This window comes from Contarinia nasturtii, unplaced genomic scaffold (assembly GCF_009176525.2).
Source record: "Contarinia nasturtii isolate CC-2019 unplaced genomic scaffold, AAFC_CNas_1.1 Cnas_scaffold_1240, whole genome shotgun sequence".
Taxonomy (NCBI): domain Eukaryota; kingdom Metazoa; phylum Arthropoda; class Insecta; order Diptera; family Cecidomyiidae; genus Contarinia; species Contarinia nasturtii.
The window spans coordinates 2,703,289-2,725,498 of NW_022198581.1; the positions used below are offsets into that span (position 1 = coordinate 2,703,289).

A 22,210-nucleotide genomic window follows, 5' to 3' on the forward strand; every position below is an offset into this window, starting at 1 on the left:
TTAATGGAATAAAATAAAAAATAAAAATGATAAAAAAAACATAACAAAAAAAACCATTCACATTTACATTGAAGTTATAATGAGAAAAAGGACGTTGATATGTGATAGGCCGTTAAAGCGTTATTTATAAAACAAACAGAAAAACAACAATGCAAGACATTTTCCATTTTTCTTCCTTTCGAATCCAAATGTTCCATCCATTTGGTTAAATGAATCACTTTCTTTTGCTCTTTTTCATTTTGGTAGGTTTTCTGCATTTCATTTTCGGTTGGTCAAAATAAATCCGAAACGATTTTTGTTCTTAAATATATTAATCTATAAATGATGTAATGTAAACTCTGACTGCATCAATATTCTTCCAGACCAGACATTAGGCTCGAGCTATGCATATAGCGGCTGCTATTTTATAGGTGCTATTCATAGGCGCTATTTAATTCGTGTGCTGTGTGTAACACCGAGTAGGAATATCATAGCCTACTATTCTTTTGTACATTTGAATGTGAGTACAAGAGAGATGTAGAAAATAACACACAATATGCATAAATGCATTAAAACGAGATAAATAGCGCCTATGAATAGCAGCTATGAAATAGCAGCCGCTATATCCATAGCTCAAACCTAATGTCTGTTCCAGACAGACAAGCAAAAGATATGTAATCACACATGGATAAATATTTAGCATTTTTGAACTTAACACATTACGTATCATGAACGAAAGAGAGCTAGAATAAGTGAGTTTTTACCAATATGTCATTCAAACGGATTGACAACCCCATCTCTCGCTCCCTTAGACTAAAATGAAATGTAAAACAATAACAGAAGAGAAAAAACCGTAGTTAAAATCACTCTCAATTTTTTTTCAATACCGCGCAATGAACTTTAGTCAAAAAAAAATTCCATTAAAATACAAGCAAACACAGCATCTCCAATAATTTTGTATGGATTGACTGGTTTTCCTTCTGTGCATACAAAGATCCATAACAGATGTCATTTTGTTCAGTTGAACCGGCAAATCTATTGGAAATTCTGTGAATGTGCAACGAATTGCAAGCGAAGAAATATAAAATATATAAGTAAATATTTAATCATATTATTCGCATACGCCTATCCATCAGAATTATTACACTTTCATACACACACATATACACTCACACCACTCACTCCATTAGTTAGGCAAAATGTGTGTAAACAAGAAACTTCTTTTTGTAAAATCAATTGAAACCTAGCGAAGTGACATAGAGATATTACTATTTCAGAATGACAAAAGAAAAATTGAAGGACAAAAAAAAAAAAATACGTAAAATCATAAGCGCAGACGAGATAGATGATCCAATATTATATTAAATTAAAACACACAGAACAAATCACATTCACACACTCACACAAATACATGGTAAATTATAATAATAAATGAAATCATTGTATAAAAAATCGAAGACAGAAGATTAAATTAAAGTACGAAAATAAAAGTTTGAAAAATAAAATAAAAATCGAATGCGTTTTAATGTCATTCTTTACTTTTGAATTAGCAACATCGGAGGAGTTTGAGCACCATCTGTTGTTTGATATCTGTATGATATTCGTGTAATAACGGTAAGTGACAGCGCGAAAAGCCGACTTCAAACGAGATTTGGCTCATATTTATTTTTATGCCGGAAAATCGGTATTGAAAACGCTTGCCATCGTCGCTTGTCAAATAGAGTCTCGATTGTGTGTGTGTGTGTGATAGAGCGAAAAACAGCAGCTCATATTGCAATGAACGAACAAAAACATTTGTTCGAGATTAAAGAGCTAGCGTACACACAGCGTGTTCATATGCTTTAAAATGCCATGTGACGCTGACGGTGATCGAAAATAGACACATTTTCACATTTGTTTGAAACTTCTTTGCTGCTCTCTGCTTTTACGTTGAAAATTCGAAATGCAAGTAGCGAGACGAATGCTCGATCTTTCGCTGTTTTGCCGTCGTACAACAACATCGAAGACGACGACGGCGACGACGACAACGGTTCTAGCTGGGTTTGCGTCGCTCTGACACACGCACACCAAATGAAACGAATGATCAAAAATGTTCGTCCGCCTGCAACTTACATTCGCTACGGGGAAAACGCCAAAGTTCAGTGAATAGCAAACCAGTCACACTAAAATACGGTATTGTTTTTATCTGAATATAGGAAAAATTGCTCTCCCACGAAAAGAGAAGGAAAAAAAAGAAGATGTAAGCGAGAAAGGAAGTGAGTTTGAGAAAGCTTCGATTAGTAACAGACAGATGAAATATTTTTCTAAATCCAAAGATTAAATATTCGTCGTCTGCTTTTGCCACTCATTTCAATATATAAATTAGTTTGTGCTCAATTGTTATTTTAATAAAGACATAAAAATGAGATGCTCAAATCAAATCTACAATCAAAACTTATTTGAACGAGCATCGAACAATACACAGGTTATGGCATAAGATAAGTGTTTGCCGTCATCTTTGATCAATTTAGAGAATTCGCGTGAACAAAAAAGAAATGTGTTTATTGCACTGTTTGTAGATGCAATGCATTGTGCTAGTTAATGAATTTTTTACAAGCAAATTGAATGCATTGAAATTGATCAAATGCAAAAGATAAATAACTAAAGACGCGACGTGTATGAAGTGCAATAACATTGAATGTTATCAAATGTTATTGATAGGACATGTTCTAGAAGGAATTTATGCCGTTTTCCGTCTATATTTGGTTAGATAAGTAGATTTGTGTGTAGATCTATCCGAAGGGAATCATGCATTTTCCAATGGCTAAAATGCAAAATCAACCAAAAAAAAAGTATTCGTATTTTTAGATATCATTATTATTTGGCTTCAAGTGAAACAAAAAAGAATCTTTGTGCATCGTTTGCCTTGTGTACTTTCTCTCTTTTACAAGATCATTTGCTCTCTCACGTTGAAAATTAGTTGAAACATTTACTGCATCAATTTTCAACATAAAGTGAAAATAGACAAAACGCGCATTTTAAAGAACGGCAACTGCAAAAGCATATATAACACACAAACAAGACCGCTAAACATTTCCCGAAGACTCGATTCTTGAATAAATAAATATAGCGAAAAACTCACATAGAAAATTTAACGATATGCAATATATGTTGTGCACAAATCTATTTCATATGATCTTTTTTTTTTTCTTCCTTTTTCTTGCCCGTTCATTTTCACTACACAATAAAAAATATATGTGTGTTACGATCGCTTATTTCGCTTGAATTCGGTTTCGATTTCGATTTACAGCCGCTGACGGAGTGTATGCACTAATTCTTTTCTCTTAAAAATTTGCGACTTTTTTACGTCTTTCACATCAATTTATATGGCATTTTCATTGAATTCAGATTGTGTGTGTATGTGTGACCAAATTCATATAAACGAAAATCCGTTCAATAAAAATTGTCATTTTGTATGAATGCTCATCGAATAAAAAATAACACAATGATGACGATAAGGAAAGGAATTTTAAGCCAAACTGAGCATCAAATGAGTAAGAGATTTAAATTGCCGTTAATGAATCAGTTCGATGATTTTGAGCAATCTTAATGATCGACATGCAAAACACACACACAACACTATGGAAAAGTGTCGTGTTTAAAATCCAAACGAATGAAAACGATTCCAATTAAAATATAATAAAAGTGAAAAAACCCATAGAGCCTTCACACGGTCGGATGATTTTTCTTCGCTTTATGAATTTCGGCTCATACGCGTTATGTATGTCGGTGGTTGTGTTACTCTATTAACATGACAAGAAAAACGCGAATTATTGTAAGAATTATGCCGACACATACATTAAAAATTAAATAAATCATTTTATACGAAATGACGTCAAAGAGTACAGAGAATGAGAGCAAACGAGCAGCATCGTCGACGAGACAGTTTCGATGCGTGCCGTTGTCGATCAACTTGAATTAAAAGAAAACTGGGTTATGGTGTTGGTGTGTTCGATTAAAAGCAACAAAATTATTTTCCGACGACGCATTGAAACGGTCATTTGAGTGTACACAAAGTTTGCCTTTTTTCAATTCAACTGGAAATAGATTTGGATTTTACACACAATGTCGAATTTAATGCTGTAATTTGATTGATTAAGTGCAAATTGAAATTTTATTGGCCATTTCAACATCAAAATCGCCCGTTGGGAAAGTCGTTAAAAGCAGAAAATTCGTTTTTTTTTTCTTCTGTATGTGCGCGATGGGTTATCGAATTTATAGCTTGCGCACATAGTGACAAATGGTCGAACAGATTTTTTTTTGTTTGGTGAGGCGCCAAAATGTGAAAGCATTTCCAACGCACACAAACAAAACCGAATTAATAGCAAAACAGCGAGAAAAAAATCATATGAAAAACGTATGAAGCAAACGTGAAAAACTGGTTCAGTTCAAAAGAGCATCGGTTGCCGCAAGTATTACTCAATACACCCGGCCACAAACAAAACCACACCAAATGTCGCATATCAAATAACAAACAATTAACAAAAATCAATTTATCTACTTTTTAAAAAATCTTATTTTCGTTTTTAAACCATTGATAATTTGTCAAGAGTAAAAAGAAAATGCGAAAAACCTCTGAGTTGCCAATTATCGCAACATTGATACAAACAAATGGTGCTTTCATATTTATTCAATAGTGATTTTCTGCTGCCAATTATCTATTAGTGCCTGTTTGATACATCTCGAAGACAAATTGATGCTTCGATTTTTCTTGATGAAAATAAACCGATGAAAATATATGCGCATCAGACAAAAAACGCAATTCAATTCAATTTTTGTACTCCGTAAAATTGCGTACATCGGTGAAAAGTGGCCGCGCATTAACCACATCTTTAAAGTGTAGACGAAATGATTCATTGTGCATTTTCATTTCGCCTTCATCCATTGGCGGCTGTCATTTCTGTGCGCATTTTACTGTTTTTGTTTTGTTTATATATTTTTTTTTATTTTTTTCTTCCAGTATTCACATCAAAGACACGCAAAAATTGTTTTCTTTTATCTGAAAAGCATCGCAATTAAATGAAAATTTATAGCATCGAAATGAATAAATCACATACGAGAATGATGCGTAAAATTTAAGTGAGTAACTTGAAGTGGCTCATTCATGAAAATTATCGACACAATTTTCTAGATCATTTCGAATTGTAAATCGTAAAGAAAATACTTAAAAATTTAAGAAAACTGATTTCAAATTGAAGAAACAAAAGTATGAATTCGTCTAGTCTGAGAAAGCAACATGGAAGCATCCATAGGATACGTGAGTTTGAATTGGAAAAGGTTAGTATATCGTGTGAGTGTGTATTAGATTCGAAAAAAGGAAAGAAACAAAAAAAAAACAGAAGAAAATTCCGATGTATCACATTCCTTAAAGATGATCAAATGCGCCATGCGACCAAAATACTTGGAATATTTTCTCTTTATTTCGTCTTTGATTAAAATTCCGTATTTTTTTCAGGTTAATCTATCGGATGAGTTTGATATTTTACAAATTGTCGGCGAAGGATGGTTTGGCAAAATTTTATTGGTTGAACATAGAGCGACCGATACAGAAATGGTGTTGAAAGCATTACCGAAACCGTACGTTTCGCTACGAGATTTCTATCGAGAATTTCATTATGGACTGCATTTGGGCGCACACAAAAACATCGTTACAACTTATGACGTTGCTTTTGAAACGGCTGGTTTTTATGTATTCACACAGGAATATGCACCATTGGGTGATCTAACGTCGAATGTATCGGACATTGGTATCGGTGAAATGCCCACCAAACGTGTTGCCAAACAAATTGCATCCGCTCTTGATTATATTCATTCAAAGTAATTTCTTCATTTTCCATTCAAAATTCCATTTCATTTTTGGTGCAGAAACACAGAACTAAGGAAAATATTCTTTATTTCACAGAGACTTAGTGCATCGAGATGTGAAATTGGACAATGTTTTAGTTTGTCGGTCCGATTTCTCTCGTGTAAAACTATGCGATTTCGGTGAAACTCGCAAGGCTTATAGTTATGTACAACGACGAAACGAATGGCTGCCGTACAGTCCGCCAGAAGTACTTTCAATCAGTACAGACCAAACATATCAGTAAGAAAACAACAATTTTCTTCTTCTTTCTTTTGAAACAAATCTATTTTTGGAATTGATCTCTTCAAATAATAAAAATCAATTTGCATTCTAGAACGGTTCCATCGCATGATTTTTGGCAATTTGGTATTGTACTGTTTGTGTGCTTAACGGGTTGTCTTCCATGGCAAAAGGCGGCATCGGATGATCCTCGATATATGCGATATTTGGTATGGCAAAGCTCAACTATGGTTATTCCCATCAAACGAACACCAAAATTATTTAAATTGCTCACAAATCGTGCATGTAAACTATTTCGTAAATATCTTGAACCGATACCGGAACGTCGACCAAAGAATCTATCCGATCTTCATAAATTCTTGGACGATAGATGGCTTGCGAAAAATGCAGAAAAAGATATGATTGGTGAGTTTGGCAAACGGTTTTTATATATGTTACATTATTTTGTACGAAAGCACAATTCTGACGCTTATTTATTTTCCAATCCATTTTCAGCAAACGAACCGGATGAATTGTGTGCGTCAATGTATTCGTTTCACAGTAGTCCAGAGGAAAAGAATAAATTATTGTATGCATTGACACAGCATGGCATTGAAACGACGGTAGATAGAGTGGCTAAAAAGAAACGAATTCGAGATTGGATTCAAGAGTCTGTCATTCAAGAGGAAGAGAATGAGAACGACGACGAAGAAGAAGACGAAGAGGAAATTCGTCATACAAGTCGAGCACCGGTACCGGGTCACGTTTCCTCAGTTCGTGCTCAAGAAAAAGAGGCACGCACACAAATTGTATCGACTGTCAAAGATGCAGCCAACAAACACATAAATCCGCGAACCGGAAAAATACAACACGGACCAAGTGAAATGGGCCATCATACGACGGATAATGTTGAACGGACATCGCAGGAACGCATAACCGCGCAGCCAAAACAAATGGACCATACCAATGTACTGCAACCAAGGCGACGAGAAAATGATGTCTACGAATATCGTCGTACAACAAAATTAGTGGATGTTGGATCGCAAACATCAAGTGAATCACAAAAACAACTTGAAGCGGCTAATAATGCTGCACGAACCTATACACCTGAACGACCGAATTCCATTGGTGCAATAATCGATTCACATTCGGTACCAACCGTATCACATACACCACCATCTCTTCCATATTCAAATAGTAAAAGTCAAAATACACAAACAAACCTGAGTCGAATAGATCAAACAACATCACGTGGCTTTATGTCAGCATTCAATTCACTTGCCACCGTCGCCGTTCCCGTTGCTATACCAGAGATACAACAAACTCAGCCAAAATGTGGCCAACAACCGGTATCGTCCAATGAGACGAGAAATAATAATCGTGATCGATCACATTCACGACAAAGTTATCAACACCGTCACAACACGACTGCACTTACAAAACAGCCGCTTTCACGTTCTGTACACAATTTCAATAATTTATCGCCCATCAATGACAGTGGCTATGGTTCATTGGATAAACTTCGTTCGAATGATGGTGCTAACGTTTTGTTGGCATCACCAACCTTTTCAAAGCGTTCAATCGTTCAATCGAAATTGATCACGTTGCCAAATGGTGGCAACGTTTCAAGCAATGACATTATTCACATCAATGGTAAGTCACATTCACAACACGAAAGTAACAGCCCATTTCATTCGGATTCTGGAGGTGATGGCAGCCCACGCGGTTCAAATGGTTTTGTCAATTATGCCGGCATTAATACATCAGCAACATTCATACCGACTGAAAGAAATAATCTACGAGTTAGCATGAAAGATACAGCATACGATCGAGTTCGAGGCATGCGACGAAAGAGATGATTTCAATTAAATTCATTACATATAGAAAAAAAACCTATTAGAGGTATATCGACTTTGACGAATCCAACCATTTATGTATTCATTCGCTTTTAATTTCCATTGAAAAAAGATTGTTTTAAACGGGAGTCTCCGAAGAAGGAAAAAAAACTTTTAAAATTTTCTTCGAATTTGACTTATTAATATGGAATATTATAAAACGAAATAAATTTCACAAACATTAGCGTGTTTTTTTTAATTGATTATTTGTTTTATTTTATTTTTTTTTATATAAATTCTCGTTTCACTTAAAAAAATAGTTCATCTCAAATAACTTTTAAATTGGTTTCTCCAGCATAAGAAAAGAAGCCTTAGAAGTCTTCTATGTATATATCACCATATTTCATGGAAAAATAAATGCAAAAATATATATATATATTTCCATCAGACCCTTCATCCATGAGCAAAACGATAACATACATAATTTGTATGATTTCTTTTATGGTAACTTATAAATATGTTGATGTTGTTTTTTTTTTTAATTTAAGCTAATACTAATATTAAATGTATTTGATTTTGCACTTTTAAATTAGTTGTGTGATTGTTGCCTCGCTACATGTAGATTTTTTTGGTTAAATTGGATAATTAACAATTTTATTGTATTATTTTCTTCTTTCTTTTTTAAATATAATTTCTCTTAAATTCGATCAGCTACAAATGTACTTCTCATAAACGTTAAATAAGTTAGCCATTGCTTTATGTGAAATACCGTTAAATATACATATGTGAAGGCTATTCAATAATTCTGTTCAAGGTTTCACCATAAAATTCGCAGATTATTGAGTCTCACATTAATTCGAGGTACGATTCTTTTCTCATCATTAAATTTCTAGTTCCCAACTTATTGTCCGTGCCATGTGAAAACTCCCAAAATGTTAAGTTTAAAATGTGGAAAGTGAATGCACTCTGTGCACCGTATTCCGAATATAAACATCTCTTATTTACTAAATCCTTTAGTATTGTACTTTTTTTTCCTTGCGTCGTTCACCATTCTTCTTCTTTTTTTCAGTTCGATAAATAAAGTTTCTAAGTAGATTTTCAGTTTGTTATTACTATTATCATCACATCGATAAACATTATATGTTTAGTAGGATTGTCGGTGATTGAAAGCAATTCCATTGTTTGGTTGTGCAGATCAATTCTCTCTCTCTCTCTTTCTCTTTCTCTTTCAGTTTATCGCATTGACAGAGAAGTCATTTTAAATAAGTTTATTTTTTTTGGGATCGTTGATTAAGGTGGCTAATTCTCGGTTTTAATGCTAATGTTATTCGATGATGCTGCCTGGTAATCATTTGAATTGCTCAAAATGTCTCGACCAATGTTTTCGTTTGTTTTTTCAATTTTTTGTGGTAATACATCATCGTTCTTCTTCGGCACTTGTTTGCTTGCTGTAACAATCGCCGGTTTTTTCATGTCTGAATTCACCGAAATGCCATTTATATGTTCGCCGTCTGGTTTCACAATTTGTTTTTCATTTGTTTGATTTGGTGCTACACTCGACTGTCTGTCGACCAGCAATTTGGCAACTGGAAGTGGTGGACTTTTGATTTTTTCCTCATTTTTTGATAAATGCGCATCGTTGCTGGTGGTACTGGCTGATATTTTATTTTGTACTTGATTTTTCGGCAATGATGTATCCTTCGATTTTGTACCGGACGCTGAACGATCTTGCATTTGTGCAATGTTATTCACTTTTTCTGAAATTTCGTTGATTTTTTCATTGATTCTCTCTAAAACTAATTTTTGATTTTTCTCATTTTCTCTGGTCAATTGACTTTTTACTTGGTCCAACATTTCTTTGGTAAGCTTAGTATCGACATTTTCTTTTGCATTGATTGCGATTTCTTGCTCTTCACGTTGAATGGCCTCATTATTGATCACCGAATCGGATGGTTTTTTATCGGTGGTCGATTCGCTCAATTGACTTGCAATGCGATTTGGCTTTGGTACATCGATCGATTTTAGTAGTGTATTAACACTTGGCTGTTGAACACTTTCAATGTGTTTCGATTCAATCGCATCTTTCATTGGCGGTGACTCATCTTTTTCGATTTTCGCATTTGATTCTCGAATTGATTCACTTGGCGTTGTGATTTTTGATGGTTTTGTTTTTCTTGATCGTGGTTTTGATAATTTACCGCTTGAATCATATACGATGTCAATTACCGGTTCTTGTGGTCCAATTTCAACTTGTTTGTTTAATGCTTTAATTTTCGCTTGCGCTATGAAGGGATCGTCATTTGCCGATGGCGTAATATGAATGTCTGGCAGTCGATCAATTGGAATATTGGCACCAGATTGTTGGTCATCGATTGCACCGAGATTGGCATACGTACCAAGTATCATGATCAAAAATCCAAATACCAACAAGAACTGTTTTTTTCGAAAAGAATTAGTGTATATTTAGCAAAATTGGAAAGTGAATATAAATTTACCTGAGCCGCAAGACGTTCGGTGGAGTTTTTCTTGTTGATTTTTATGAAACACGATGCTGGAAACATTATGCAAATTGCAACGCCAATGGTTGAACCAACCAAACCAATGATGAGCTCAATCGATGGTATTAAAATGCCCATGATGAGTGCAACCAAAACCATTGAAATTGTTATGTATTTGAAACGATGCTCTGGAATGTAATGCGCCGTATCCGAATGTGACTGTAGAAGAGGTTGAATAAACGTGTTATATTCGTCGTCCAAATGTTTACAACGCTCATCTTCATCCTCAGACGATGATGCACTTACTCTATGATACAACAATGAATACAAACTCGCACGGCACGGAAATATCACCAATGGAAAACTAACGGCAACCGACAACACAAAACCCATTTGAATGATGTCGCTGGCCAACGATGGTGACAGGCTTAGCAACACATTTCCCGAAAAATGTTGATCGTGGAATGCAACATAACCAAAAAAACCAACACATATATAGACCATCGTACAAATACCCGTACCATATTTTATGATGTGATTCATTTTGTCGATCGTTTGATTTGGCAGCGATTCGTAGATTTCGAATGTTTGCATTTGACACGATAATGCCATGCTAAAGATTGGCAAACATTGGGTTATGCCACTTGGTCGCCACCACCATACATTATTATACCACGAATTTGTTACCATTTTACTCTCCGATTCGAAAAAGATCTGAAAAAAAATCATCATTAATTTTGATAACATATGGGGAAATTTAAACAAACCTTCAGCACCAAGCAGAAGTAGAAAATGATAGAAGAGATGCACATCAACGATAGACTTTCAATGTTTCTCAATAAACACAATGGAATTATACAGAATATCGTTACGAGAATCATGATAAACGTTCTGAAAAAAATTAACGGATGCATTTATTTAATTACAAATAATTGAAATTCAATTATTGATTGTGTAAATATTGACGACTTTTTTGTTGTGTTCATTCCAGCTGAACAACAATTACAATTATCAATAGCAGCGATTGGACGTCTCGAACTAAGAATGTTCAATACCTTAATGAATCTGTGCTATTCACGTTGAATAGTTTTGCGATGAATTGTGGTCCCAAATCGCCAACAACAACAAAATATGTGATGCATGTACCCATTAAATATCCGATTACGCATAATTCAACCATCAGCTTCCCAGACGAACCGAAAATATATGAAGCTGAAATCCCAAAAAAAAAAATTAATCAGCATATGAAAAATCAAATAAAATGCAGTTGCACTGTGCACTCCTATAATGATATCCCACGTTGTCAAAATTCTGTGATGAAACTTACCCAAAAATTCGAAATTTTTTCGCCGTGCTTTAATCGAAGATTTTAAGAGGTAATGACACGCAAGTCTTGTAATTGCATTGCTTAAAGCGAGCAATAAAATAGACAAAAGAATGCCGCACTGAAACGAATTAAAAATCGAAACAAAAATTAATAAAATTGATATAAATTTCATCATTATATCTAAATGTACCTTTTGAAAGCAAAATGGCATCGCAAGAATTCCAACGCCAATAATACTATTGGCCAATGTCATAATGTATCCCGTGTTTAAACTCATTTTGATGAATTTTCTCGATTTGGTTCGAATTCAAACGAAAATATGTACGAAAAATGTTGAATCGATTTCTGCAAATGCGAGAAAAATGTGAATCGATGTGTATGGAGTGCGAGTATGATTGATGGAGAATCTGAAATACGTTGAAATGTTACAGCTTTTTGAGTGGCTGCGATTCGTTGAAATTAAAATGAAATTGATGATGTATGTATAATATTGGCACAAGGCACTTTGCACAATTTCTGTTGGTTTTCATGTGTTTTCAGCTGTTTTGTTTGCACCTCTGTTCAATGCACCTTAATGCAGTGGCCAACATTAGAAAATACTTTCGTGGAAGAAAAATGTTGCAATGTAAAAGAAAGCAATTGATAGAGAAAGCAATTGAAAAAAGTCTCCTTTAAACGCACTAGCAATTATCCAAAATTGCGTCCAGTCCAGTATGGTGGGAAGTAACAATGACAGTCTAATCGTTGTATTTTTATGATTAGATTCTCTAAATAAGCGAATCCAAATAATCCGAATGAATTTTTATTTTAAATCATCGACATGAATTAGCGATAAGATACGATAAGGTACACGTTTATTTATTCGTTCAAATGCGTGGCACATTTGTTTTTGGAACATTCGATTATTTCGCAAACACTATTGATCCAAATGGGAGAGTTTATTTTGGGTGTCCAATTAATATTCGGTTTTTTTTATGCCGAATCAAGGGCAACTCCTTGGATTTTACGTAATTTGATTCTGCATTATTTGCAAATGTTATTGTACAAACAAATCAACAAATAAAACAGTATATTTATCTATAAATTTATTCAACGTAGTGAATACACAACATGATTCATTGTAAATAATGGAACTGTCAAGAAGCGATGACGTTAGCGCGATGATGAGAAACGTCAACAATACGTGAAACAGTAACAACAAATTTAAGCCGGATTTCTCGGTATCATTTCGATTTTTAGTGATTTTCAATTCATATTTTAAAAAAAAAAAGTGAAAAAAATGGTTGGGAAAATTAAATATTGAGCAATTTTTGAAGTAACCACATAATAAACGATGATAAAATGAAAGAAACACTAAGAAATTATCTAGCCCGAAAAAGAAAACATTTCAAATGTGCACAGAGTGTAGCCCAAAAATGCGGTCGTCGTGCAGTTTATCTAAGCAAGACACAACAGATGACATGAACATAATACAAGAGGAACGAGAGTGTGTTTTGGCAAACATTGAGTTAGAAGAGAGCAACAACAAAACATAATGCATGTATGTATTTAGTTCTGTCAAAAAGGTCACCTTCACACGCATTTCGTAAAAGACACACATTTTCATACACTCTCTCTCACTCTCCCTCTCTTACACACTATTCAATATTCTTCTAAATGGATTATATCACGGTTGTGCGAGCCGAAACACATTATTGACAAAAAATGTGTAGTTGCGAATAGATCAAAACAGTTTTAAATTGTTATTGTTCGATTCGGTATTGGATCGATGTGAGATACGAAGTCGATTTGCAGTTGTAAATAAATAAAGAATTGCAGTGCCATTAAATTCTTGCATTCAAATTAGATTGAAACTCGATTTAACGGTAGCCACAGCAAATAAGTGTTTTGTTTTTTAAATCAGCTGACCGGGTTTATTTATGAATAAACAAATTACGATTGCCATTTTCAAGAGAACATAAACACTTTCAAAAAAAAAATCTCATTTTTTTTGAAGTTTAAAATAAAAGCGGCCACATTTTCAATCACATACATTGGTGGTTGTGCTCACGGTAAGTTATACGTTCTAAATTGTGAATGACGGCTATGCATCTCGGTTATTATCGCCTTAACACAAATACATGTGCAATATTCAAGAGGTGTCTCCCATATCCAATTGTCATTAAATTTGAACCACAGACTCCAGTTATGATTGTATGCAAAGCATAATCAGTAAATCAAATCACGAACGCATTGGTCGAAAAATTTGCAACATTTTGCCTTGACAAATTTTTTTTATACTCAACCCCATTGTCATCGAACGAAAAACTTTGAAATCGTTTCAAAAAGTGTTTGGAAAAAAAATTAAGTAAAAAACGGAATGAAATGATCGGTTCGTGTTTGAATTATTTGCTTGGAAAATTGTGTGCGCTATTTTCACACATCACAATATGTCGATCGAGAAAACGGGTAATTTGTGTGCATTGTTTTTTTTTTTGTCTTGTTTCGCCATGAAACATCAAAACGAATCGAGAATATTGAATTTGACGAAAAACGCATGATTCTCGATTGAAATGTTGTTTACCTATTTTTAACACGAGCTCATGTGGGCTATTGATTTCAATGTCAATGACACATTCAATGCGGAACACTTTTGCACTAGATAATTTTTTTTCGTTTTTTTTTTTTTGCTTTATTACGAATCGCATGTCATATTTTCGTGTTTTATTACTCCATGCCAATAAATGATATATAGAATGTTGCCTTAAATGTGCGCTCATCTGTTTGCCGAACGTCAATTAAACTATTTTTGTTGAATTTCAAGTTCATTGAAAGGTTATCAGACGACGACGATGGCATTGCGGAAACTTCTCTGTCGCAGTTGTCGTGAGCTTTATCTCTCCCTCTTCTCAATTCGGTTTGTGTGCAATCCGAAATAGATCACAATTTGTACCAAATAATAATAGGGAAATAGGTGCAATGCGTTTTTTGTTGTTGTTGCAAGCAACAAGTCGATATATTCATTGGTCGTGTGATGCATTTGAAAATGCCGTCAACGTGATCAAATTACGACGAGATGATTCGAAAAGACCAACAATGCATCAAACATCAAAGGCTATGTTGATATTGATTTTGAAACTGATTAAACGGTACAAATACGTCGATGCCGGTCAATCGTCTGTTTGTCACACTGTTTACGTCTGTCTAAGCAGTACACTTCCTTGATCGACATTACCGTAATTTGCAATTGCTGACTACGTTATTTTACATTGCATTGGATTCAAAATTTTTGACAACAACATAATTTTTTTCTTGGCCAAAGAGTTGAGCTTCTAATAACTACTGTACGCAAAAATATATGCCAGTGTGAAATAGTCGAAAACTGAGAATGTGAGTGTGTATTACAAAAATTTCTTGAAAAATTGCGTTCGGATTGAATTCGCATCAGTTGGCGCCGTTATTGTAGTTGCTGCTGCTGTTGCTTCGTTAATAATCTGTGATCGTTTGCAAATCAGCAGTATTTGTCGTGCTATTGACGCGGTACTCTTGACCTATTTGAATAAATAATAAATCGATACTCCAATTTAAAATAATCCAACACCAGCCACGCACTGATTTGGTGCACCAACTGTATGCGTGTGTGCGTGTGTGTATGTGAAATTGCGTTTAATCGTTGCCGAAAAAAAATTCTATCATTCCGGAAATTTTTTCTCATTCTCTAAGTGTATATTCCATTTTTCATTTGTCTCTCATTCACACTCCGTACGAATTACAATCGCTTTTAGAGAATCATGATAATTCGACACTTATGCCGTTCGTTCAATGATTTTTTGCCGGATTTCATAATCGATTCATGTCTGTTGCGTAGTAAAGACGTTTCTATTTCGGCAATGCTTTTATTTGAATCCGTTTGCTTCGGATTTGCTTTAGTTTCATCATATAAACTATATCAACTTTTCAATGTGTTTTTCTTTTCGGAAATTCCAAAGAAGAAATCAATTCAAGTGATGACGAAAACGAACAATGAAGTGCTCAGCATTGCTTTGCATCATGGTGTCAATGCCGAGGGTCAATTATATCGATTGAAACGTGGAACGAAGTTACGACTTGTACCCGCGCCCAACCTACTCGGACGCAGCGTTGCACTCTACTGCAACTATCCGGTTACAGGTAGCGATACTGATGGTGTGTATATGTTTTGTTTTATCATGTTTTTAATACGATCGCTTTTTTGATCGAAAAACAGTATGAAAATGGTGAATTAAACTAACTAAACTAGTAACTAACGAAAATTATATTCTGTGTCATTTGATATTAAAATTGTTATAACATTAATCGAAAGTTTTTAATTCACTGTAAATAAAACGAAGTTAAATGTTTATAGTTTTCCTTTGGTTTTCATGCCTATGGAAATGTAAAAAAAAATTCGTAAAAAACTCATAGTGTGAGAACCTTTGATTGCGGTCTCAAATAAAAAGAATTAAAAATATTATTGCAGAGAAAGCTGAATTCATCCGAAATCAATACCTACATTTGAATTGGTACAGTCGTGATGGAAAGAAACTCAGTGATGGTTTGCATCCATATACACAAATCACCGATCTGAATACACATTGTGAACTTGAACTAAATCGATCCGGCACATTTCATTTTTACTTCATTTACGACACCAAGTAATTTAGCCCATCATTCGTATATTGAGCGAAAGTTTTATTATTAATATTATTTTTCTAACGACGCACTTGTTTTAGTAATGAACGTAAAAAGCATCAAGGATCACTGTACATTCAAGTGGAACCAAAAATCACTGTCGGTACACAAAAGAGTAGCAAAGATATTCCATTGGATTCGATTCGTTGTCAAACGGTTCTATCAAAATGTTTGGGACCACTATCAACATGGGAGAAAAAATTAATTGTTGCCAAAAACTCTGGCTACAATATGATTCATTTCACACCGATTCAGGTAAACATGTTAAATTTATAAAATATTCTCATACAGAAAAATATTCAAAAAAAAAAATTGCACAATATTCGAAAATAGGAACTTGGAGACTCAAAATCAGCATACTCATTGAAGAATCAATTAAAACCAAATCCCGATTTTAACGATGTTCCGATCAATGGAAAACTCAATAAAAATGCAACATTCGAAGCCATCGAAAAAGTGATCAAAAAAATGCGTACCGAATGGGGTGTCACATCGATTTGTGACATTGTATTGAATCATACTGCCAACGAATCGGAATGGATTCATGAACATCCAGATGCAACATATTCATGTCTTACAATGCCACATTTGCGTCCGGCATTTTTATTGGATGTCGTTTTTGGTTGGGTTACACGTGATGTATGTGCAGGCAGTTTGGAAAATGTTGGCGTACCACCACTCGTCGAAACAGAGGATCATATTCAATCGCTACGTCATCACATTCACACCACATATCTATCGAAAGCAAATCTACCGCAATTCTATCAGTGTAATATTGAAAAGTATGTGCAATTATTTAGCGAAAAGGTAAAAAAAAATCGAAAAAAAATCATTTGACAAAAAATTCATTAATGTTATTGTATTTTTTAGATTCGTACTGGAAAGCCACCAACGGCCAGTAATGCTGTACATGAAGAGGAGTTGGTCTTAATTCAAGATTTGGAATACAAACGTCTTGGAACGACCATCGATTTCGATTATGCATTGGCAAAATACAATGTTTTCCGATCGGATTCATTCGATGAGGATACACGTCGACGCAAGTGTATCGAAGCATTCCGATCGAAATTGGAACAATTGAATGAGGACGTTCGACAAGAGATACAAGGTTTTTTGGACTATGGTGTTGAGAATGCATTGGCTGGTGTACGATACGAACGTGTACAAGGCGATGGACCACGTGTACGTGTTAATGATAACAGTCATCCATTGTTTAGCCGATATTTTACGCCAGATGAAAAGAATCTAACGTTCGATGAGTATGAGAAATTGATTTATACCGATAAAGGAAAACAATTTATGGCGCATAATGGATGGGTTATGAGCGCAGATCCATTAAATGATTTTGCATTGCCACAAACAGGCAGAGGTAATGTTTACATCAAACGTGAATTGATTGCATGGGGTGACAGCGTTAAATTGAGATTTGGTGAGAGACCCGAGGACAGTCCATATTTATGGAATCATATGCGAAAATATGTGGAGACAACGGCACGCATTTTTGACGGTGTCCGTTTGGATAATTGTCATTCGACACCATTGCACGTTGCTGAATATATGCTTGACTGTGCCCGTAGAATCAATCCGGAATTATATGTTGCAGCCGAATTGTTCACCAATTCAGATCATACTGACAACATTTTTGTCAATCGATTGGGCATCACATCGTTGATTCGAGGTTTGTTACGTCGTTCATTCGTTTTTTTCGTTGCATTTCTTTAAAAAAAAATGATGGCTTTTTCTTTGCCTTCTTTTTGTACAGAGGCAATGTCGGCTTGGGATTCACACGAAGAAGGACGTCTGGTGTATCGATATGGTGGCGCTCCAGTTGGTGCATTCTACAATAATCTCAAACGTCCACTTGCATCCGGTATTGCTCATGCGCTATTTTTAGATTTGACCCATGATAACCCGTCGCCGATTGAGAAACGGTCAGTTACAATACACAAATAAATTATCATCACTTTGTTCAATGATTTTTCGTATTACTTTTAAATGATCTTTCGTCACGAACATTGTACTGGACTTTTCTATTGTTGTTGTTGAATTTCAGATCCGTATTTGATTTACTTCCATCTGCCGCATTAGTGTCAATGGCATGTTGTGCGACTGGCAGCAATCGAGGATATGACGAACTTGTTCCACATCACGTATGTGTCGGCATTTTATCATTTAATCTCAAACCATTTTTCATTGATAATTTCGATTAAGGATTTCATTGGAATGTTTGGCAACACATTTTTGCACTCACAAAAACTAATAAAAAATTTTCAACAAACAGATTCACGTGGTCAATGAGGAAAGACAATATCAAGAATGGGAGAATGGTGTTGATTTCAAATCTGGAATTATCGCTGCAAAACGTGCTTTAAACCATTTACACGGTGAATTAGCCGAAGCTGGTTTTAGTCAAGTTTTCGTTGATCAAATGCATCCAGATATTGTAGCGGTGACTCGACACAATCCAATAACGCATCAAAGTGTAATTTTAGTTGCGCACACTGCATTCAGTAAACCGCATCCAAATGCTGGACCAACTGGCGTTCGACCATTAGTATTTGAGGGTTTATTGGATGAAATTATTCTTGAAGCTGAACTTACGCACAAGTGAGTTTCCAGTGCAAATTCGCTTTCAACTGTTCACTTTTGGTAATAACATACTGCCTTTTTTTCCCTCTAAAATTTTATTCATTCCTAGTGGATCGGGTAAATTATATGATCAATTCTCGAATTTCGTCAAGAATAAAAAGTATATCAATGGCCTTGACGAATATGAATTGAACATAAGCGAGCACATCCCATTAACTGAATCAAATATATTTGATCATAAAACGTATAAAGATGGAAATCGTACGCAATTGAACTTTTTGAACTTAAGACCCGGCAGTGTCGTCGCTGTTAAGTAAGTTTCTCGCCAATTCTCTTATCGCACAATTTGAAAAACATAAAAGAAAAATTCTATGCATTTATAATGAATTAACATGTCATTTTTGTGCTTTTGAATAATTAATAGAGTATCGCTGTATAAAGAGACAAAACCGCAATTGGATCAAGTGGATGAGCTGATAAAATCGTTCCAAAACGAAACTGGACCCAAATACGATGAATTGAAGCAAATCATTTCGAAATTGGACTTGAACGATTTGAATCGTGCGATTTATCGATGTGATCAGGAGGAACGTGACATGGGAATGGGTTCGGGCAGTTACGATATTCCCGACTATGGACCATTGGTATATTGTGGAACACAAGGTTTTGTATCGGTTTTAACCGAAATCACACCCAATAACGATCTTGGCCATCCATTTTGCAATAATTTGCGACAGGGCAATTGGATGATTGATTATATTCATGAACGTCTTGCAAAACATCCAAACACCGTCAATTTATCGAAATGGTTTGCCGATAATACAGAAGCACTGAAACAAATTCCAAGATACTTGATACCAAGCTATTTTGATATTATTGTAACTGGCGTACATCAACTACTTGTGGATCATGCCATTCAATTGATGTCACCGTGAGTAAAATCACCTTATAACCTCCATTTCAACAGCAATGACGTGTCGTTTTTTTCTCTCTTTCGAATGTAGATTCATTCGCAATGGAAGTGGTTTCGTGAAAGATTTGGCGCTCGGCTCCGTTCAATGTGTGGCTATTTCAAATTCAGCCGATTTACCGAAATTAAGTCCAAAAGTGTCAGAGCCAAAACCATCATCACGATGCCCAACACTTTCGGCTGGTCTTCCTCACTTTTCGACTGGATACATGCGGTGTTGGGGCCGTGACACATTCATTGCATTGCGCGGTTTGCTTTTGTTAACCGGACGCTACGATGAGGCTCGATATATTATTCTAGGCTTTGCAGCATGCTTACGGCATGGTTTAATTCCAAATTTATTGGACAATGGAACAAAACCACGTTTCAATTGTCGTGATGCAATTTGGTGGTGGTTGTATAGCATCAAAGATTACGTTTATGAAGCACCAAAAGGTCATGCCATACTCAATGAACCGGTTTCACGTCTCTTCCCAACCGATGATTCAGATGCCAAACCAGCCGGCGAATGTGTAAGTATAGGTTTTTTTATCGAAATTCAAAAAGGAAAATGTCAATAATCAATTGCCCTTTGCAGGATCAACCTCTTCACCAAGTGATTCAAGAAGCGCTGAATATACACTTCCAAGGATTAGTTTTTCGCGAACGAAATGCTGGCCCGGATATAGATGCTCATATGAAAGATCAAGGTTTTAACAATCAAATTGGCACAAATCCAAATACCGGATTTGTGTTCGGAGGCAATGAAGCAAATTGCGGCACATGGATGGATAAAATGGGATCGTCAGACAAAGCTGGAAATCGTGGCATTCCGAGTACACCACGCGATGGTTCAGCCGTTGAAATTGTCGGCTTACAATATGCTGGATTAAGATTTTTACAAAAATTGGCTGAATCGCAGTTGATTCCATACGATTCGGTCGAACGTAATGGCAAAAATGGTGACAAAACCGCTTGGACATTCAAAAAATGGGCTGATTTAGTTCAAGCCAATTTTGAAAATGAATTCTATACCACACCGGAAATGGGATCATTGGTTAATAAAGTTGGAATTTACAAAGATTCAGTTGGTGCATCACAAGCATGGGCCGACTATCAATTGAGATGCAATTTCCCAATAACAATGGTCGCTGTAAGTATTAAAGTCTCAACATTTCTTTTAAATGAATGGAAAAATAATTTTTTGTTTTCACTTCCATAGGCACCTGATTTATTCGATCCAAAGCACGCTTGGAATGCATTGGAAATGGCCAAAAAATACTTGCTCGGTCCGTTGGGTATGAAAACACTTGATCCAGAAGATTGGGGATATCGCGGCAACTATGATAACAGTAACGATTCGGATGATGCAAAAGTCGCACACGGTGCCAACTATCATCAAGGACCGGTTTGTTATTTTAAACATTTTTCTTTAAACAACCACCACTCACATTTTTATTCGTTTAGGAATGGGTATGGCCAATCGGATTTTATTTGCGTGCACGTTTGATTTTTGCTGAAAAGAATAATTGCCTGAAAGAAACAATCGCCGAAACTTATTCAATTTTGATGACACACTTACGTGAAATTGAAACATCACATTGGCGAGGTTTGGCCGAATTAACAAATGAAAATGGTAGCTATTGTTCGGATTCGTGCCGAACACAAGCATGGAGCATGGCAACCGTTTTGGAGGTACTCAATGATCTAAATAAATTTCAAGTTGCAAGCAAGAACAACAAATAAGCATATAACACATTAGTCAATTAATAAGAGTAATACTAAATGAAAGAAAAAAAAATAATCATTCAACACTATTCTTGTCATTGTTAAAAATATTGCATATATTCAAAGTCATTTATATATTTTTTTTTATTTATTAAGTATGTAAGTGTTTGTTACGAAAATTATTTTGGCATGACATTTTGTAGAAAATATGAATTTAGCTTTGAGATTTAAATTGTTTAAACAGAAACCATTCAAATATTTTGAATCACAGTCATCTAATTTTGTGTACCAAATCATTGAAACGGATTTTACAACTGTAAATATTTATATTATGCAATTCGCAAAACTATTGAAAAGTGAACAGAATAGGGAATTAAAAATTTGAATGTAATTGTTTTGTGAATAAAAAAAATTCACACAAATCATAAATAGTGTTGTGTTCCTTTTTACAACAAAATGACATACATCTTTGAACGAGAAGTTTACAATGATGTAATACTTTTTTTTAATTTC

The 22,210-nt window shown here is 35.0% G+C and overlaps 3 protein-coding genes across 9 annotated transcripts; 2 read left to right on the forward strand and 1 right to left on the reverse strand.

Annotated features, from left to right (window-relative positions):
• Positions 1-1,578: 1,578 nt before the first annotated feature.
• LOC116345140 (serine/threonine-protein kinase par-1) lies at positions 1,579-8,176 on the forward strand. 6 transcript variants are annotated; one of them, XM_031774252.1, is made up of 6 exons: positions 1,579-1,593; positions 4,979-5,295; positions 5,474-5,835; positions 5,921-6,103; positions 6,198-6,508; positions 6,599-8,176. In XM_031774252.1, the coding sequence occupies exons 2-6, from the start codon at positions 5,227-5,229 to the stop codon at positions 7,939-7,941; spliced, it is 2,268 nt and encodes a 755-aa protein (XP_031630112.1). In that variant the 5' UTR covers positions 1,579-1,593; positions 4,979-5,226; the 3' UTR covers positions 7,942-8,176. The 6 variants fall into 6 exon arrangements, with proteins under 6 accessions (XP_031630112.1, XP_031630107.1, XP_031630108.1 ...); XM_031774247.1 differs by lacking the exon at positions 1,579-1,593 and adding an exon at positions 2,036-2,234; XM_031774248.1 differs by lacking the exon at positions 1,579-1,593 and adding an exon at positions 2,036-2,218.
• A 270-nt stretch (positions 8,177-8,446) lies between these two features.
• On the reverse strand, positions 8,447-12,851 carry LOC116345141 (putative sodium-coupled neutral amino acid transporter 10). Of its 2 annotated transcripts, XM_031774255.1 has the most exons (8): positions 12,424-12,851; positions 11,933-12,087; positions 11,743-11,860; positions 11,471-11,627; positions 11,183-11,306; positions 10,722-11,129; positions 10,413-10,634; positions 8,447-10,350 (listed from the first exon to the last, which is right to left on the reverse strand). In XM_031774255.1, the coding sequence occupies exons 2-8, from the start codon at positions 12,017-12,019 to the stop codon at positions 9,217-9,219; spliced, it is 2,250 nt and encodes a 749-aa protein (XP_031630115.1). In that variant the 5' UTR covers positions 12,020-12,087; positions 12,424-12,851; the 3' UTR covers positions 8,447-9,216. The 2 variants fall into 2 exon arrangements, with proteins under 2 accessions (XP_031630115.1, XP_031630114.1); XM_031774254.1 differs by having other exon boundaries at positions 11,933-12,851.
• Positions 12,852-13,921: 1,070 nt separating this feature from the next.
• LOC116345005 (glycogen debranching enzyme) lies at positions 13,922-22,126 on the forward strand. The gene is made up of 15 exons (XM_031773968.1): positions 13,922-14,190; positions 15,711-15,906; positions 16,220-16,394; positions 16,473-16,686; positions 16,765-17,238; positions 17,302-18,109; positions 18,194-18,362; positions 18,485-18,581; positions 18,713-19,038; positions 19,130-19,333; positions 19,445-19,951; positions 20,025-20,502; positions 20,568-21,122; positions 21,192-21,377; positions 21,437-22,126. Exons 1-15 carry the CDS (start codon positions 14,107-14,109, stop codon positions 21,713-21,715), a joined length of 4,752 nt encoding a protein of 1,583 aa, XP_031629828.1. The 5' UTR covers positions 13,922-14,106; the 3' UTR covers positions 21,716-22,126.
• The last annotated feature ends 84 nt before the right edge of the window (positions 22,127-22,210 follow it).

What these genes read in the sequence shown, in the direction of transcription:
- LOC116345140 (XM_031774252.1), top strand. Translation starts at nt 5,227, where the DNA reads ATGAATTCGTCTAGTCTGAGAAAGCAACATGGAAGCATCCATAGGATA. An exon ending in GTGAGTTTGAATTGGAAAAG is followed by an intron (nt 5,296 to 5,473) that starts GTTAGTATATCG and finishes TATTTTTTTCAG; the next exon opens with GTTAATCTATCGGATGAGTT. An exon ending in TGCAGAAAAAGATATGATTG is followed by an intron (nt 6,509 to 6,598) that starts GTGAGTTTGGCA and finishes ATCCATTTTCAG; the next exon opens with CAAACGAACCGGATGAATTG.
- LOC116345141 (XM_031774255.1), bottom strand. Translation starts at nt 12,019, where the DNA reads ATGAGTTTAAACACGGGATACATTATGACATTGGCCAATAGTATTATT. An exon ending in AAAAAATTTCGAATTTTTGG is followed by an intron (nt 11,628 to 11,742) that starts GTAAGTTTCATC and finishes TTGGGATTTCAG; the next exon opens with CTTCATATATTTTCGGTTCG. An exon ending in ATTCATTGTTGTATCATAGA is followed by an intron (nt 10,635 to 10,721) that starts GTAAGTGCATCA and finishes CCTCTTCTACAG; the next exon opens with TCACATTCGGATACGGCGCA.
- LOC116345005 (XM_031773968.1), top strand. Translation starts at nt 14,107, where the DNA reads ATGATCGGTTCGTGTTTGAATTATTTGCTTGGAAAATTGTGTGCGCTA. An exon ending in ACGAACTTGTTCCACATCAC is followed by an intron (nt 18,582 to 18,712) that starts GTATGTGTCGGC and finishes TTCAACAAACAG; the next exon opens with ATTCACGTGGTCAATGAGGA. An exon ending in GAAGCTGAACTTACGCACAA is followed by an intron (nt 19,039 to 19,129) that starts GTGAGTTTCCAG and finishes ATTCATTCCTAG; the next exon opens with TGGATCGGGTAAATTATATG.